Source organism: Sinocyclocheilus rhinocerous, unplaced genomic scaffold (genome assembly GCF_001515625.1).
Source record: "Sinocyclocheilus rhinocerous isolate Xijiao unplaced genomic scaffold, SAMN03320098_v1.1 scaffold619, whole genome shotgun sequence".
NCBI classification, from domain to species: Eukaryota; Metazoa; Chordata; class Actinopteri; order Cypriniformes; family Cyprinidae; genus Sinocyclocheilus; species Sinocyclocheilus rhinocerous.
The window spans coordinates 12,079-14,732 of record NW_015636051.1 but is presented as its reverse complement, the minus strand read 5'-3'; the positions used below and the strand labels follow the sequence as shown (position 1 = coordinate 14,732).

At 34.3% G+C, this 2,654-nt stretch overlaps 1 protein-coding gene across 2 annotated transcripts in view; it reads left to right on the top strand.

The window, feature by feature from the left end:
- Positions 1-2,654, top strand: part of cntn5 (contactin 5) — a 200,301-nt gene that overhangs the window by 192,645 nt on the left and 5,002 nt on the right. For both annotated transcript variants that reach the window (XM_016562234.1, XM_016562233.1), the window contains one exon: positions 1,741-1,850. In XM_016562234.1, the coding sequence (XP_016417720.1) occupies positions 1,741-1,850 (110 nt within the window). The remainder of the gene's footprint in view (positions 1-1,740; positions 1,851-2,654) is intronic.

Genomic DNA, 2,654 nt, shown 5'->3' with positions numbered 1-2,654 from the left:
AAAGCGGAATATAAATCTTATTTATTGTCTTATGTAGCATGATGCTACAGTTTGCATGAATGGTCACATAACACGCGCTTCGGTCGTGTAGCGTTAGTATGAACGGACATCTGCATATGATCGGAACTCCACGCAGCTCCCGGGCTACTCTCCATTGGAAATTAATGACTGAATGACCAGTCTGTCGCTTGTCGTTTGTCGGAGATAGTGGAAAGCCGGCTTGAAACGCAGTGGAAACGCCAGTATGACGAGGATCGTTTTCATTTTAGAACATAAACGCACCAGTGTAAATGTAGCCTTACATCTAAGGGGGCTTGGACGCATTCGCACTACAGCCTCATGTGTGCGCCACTTCTCTGAGTGTAACCGGTGTAAACTAGTAGGTGTGTTCGACTTGACGTGGACCGACTGTGCAGTGCAGACCAATCGGTGTATTACAATACCACGAGAGCTGGTCGGTGCCTAAAAAGTATCGAACTCGATACCCAGCCCTACAAATAACACGCTTTCATTTAAAATTATAATCCAGTATTTTACATGTGCTTTAGTATGTTAGTCAACACAGCAAAATACAGTAAGTGTACATTAAAACATGACAAAAGATGAATAAAAACAATAATTTAAAATGTACTTTCTAATAATGTCAAATAAAAAGTTTTATTTTAACGTGCACTTGTTAATTTAAATGTTTCTAAAGTGTGTTTAGAAACATTTAAATTAAAGTGGACTCTCTTTAACTACACTTAAGTGGCCTTTGTTTAATTAATATTATATTATCTTCAAGGTTTTTTTTTTTATATTTCTAAGAGTTGAAGTACACTACAAGTGCACATTTAATACACTTAAGCACACTTCGCTTACACAAGGGTATGCATTACAATTATATATTGATTGTACGGTTAACCAAGTCACTTTTTCTTTGTGATTGGTTAAAAAAGAGTGGTACACAACATGTGTGCTAGACAATTTTATTTTTCCTTTTTTTGAAGCTGGTGAACCATTTCGATGGGATCATTGAGTGAGTTGAACTTGAGAACCGAATGAGTCACATTTGTGAACTAGATCAACTGATTTTACTGACAAGATCTGATTCAAAATATCAATTCAAGTTAGACAAGGAGAACTAGAGGGAATTCAATGAATAGTGGCCTAAAATTCAGTCAATCATATGACTTAGAATATGGTGTATTAGTCATATAGACTGCTTTTATTGTACTTTTGTATTCTTTTTGAAGCACAACTCATCAGAAATTCTAATTTCGTGTTGCACTTGATGGGCAAATGATGACATCATTTTAATTTTTGGTGTGAACTATCCCTTTAAATGGCTTAATCTCAGTTTTGTGTGTGTTTTATGAAAATGCCTTTGAGAGCCTTTGAGAACTTTTCTGCCCACACAGAAATTATCAAGAGGACCAAACAGTTTCAGTGTGTGATCACACTGTGTCAGGCTGATTTTATGGCAACCGTGTGAGTGGCATTTGCTGTGACTGCTGCTAATATGATGGATGTTCTGTGTCTCTGTCACCTCTCAGTCTCACAGCGGGATTCTCCCTCACGATCACAGGGCTTCGCAACTTACCATTTACATTCGCTTAGACTCTTCGCTCTGACTATTAACACATAAGAGATACTGATGAAATATATCCCAAACACTTCATCAAGCAGGCGTATAGAGTGTATGATTTGTGATGTGTTTTATTTGTTATGAAATCTGAAGTATTCTGCTTTTAAATGCAGAACCCAGGGAGCCTCCTACAGAAGTGCAGGCATTCGCCATCTCCTCCTCTGAAATTAAAGTGATGTGGAAGCCGCCCAATCCTGGCCCTGGAAGACCCCAAGGATATGAGGTAAGAGAGGGAGAAATGAATGAATAAATGGCTTGGTACCTACCTAGACAGCATCATGTATGGTGGAAATGTAAGAAAAATATTAATTGTGTATATGCAATTAATATGACTTTAATGTTTTGAAAAAAATATAAAGTGTTTAAAAGTCTGGGGTCAGTAAGATTTTGTAATGTTTTTAAAAAGGCCTCGTATGCTCACCAAGGCTGCATTCATTAGATCTAAATTACAGTAAAAACCCTATTGTGACATAATGTTACAATTTGTATACTTAAATATATTTTAAAATATGTTAAATATGTATATTTAATACACATGAATGTATTAATATTAATATTTATTGAATTTTCAACAACCATTACACCAATCTTCAGTGTCATTCTTCAGAAATCATTCTAAAATGCTATTTTGGAGCTTGTGGAAACCATGATGCAATTTATTTCACAGATTGATTGATTGATTTATTGATTGATTGATTGACTGATTGATTGATTGTGTACTAAAGTACCTTTCAGAAGTTTAAGGGTCAGTAAGAATTTTTATTTATTTATTTATTTATTTAGAAATGAACACTTTAATTCTGCATGGATTATTTCACTGATCAAAAATGACAGTAAAGACATTTGCATTGTTGCAAACAATTTCTTTAAAATAAATGCTTTTCTTTTGATCTTTCTATTCATTAAAGAATTCTGTAAAAATAAACATTAATTGAAATAATATAAATATAAAAAGTTTCATTTCAGCTATTATTTCAACCTTTCTAATTGTAATTTAGTTTAACTTAATGTACTAAAAACTATGTGT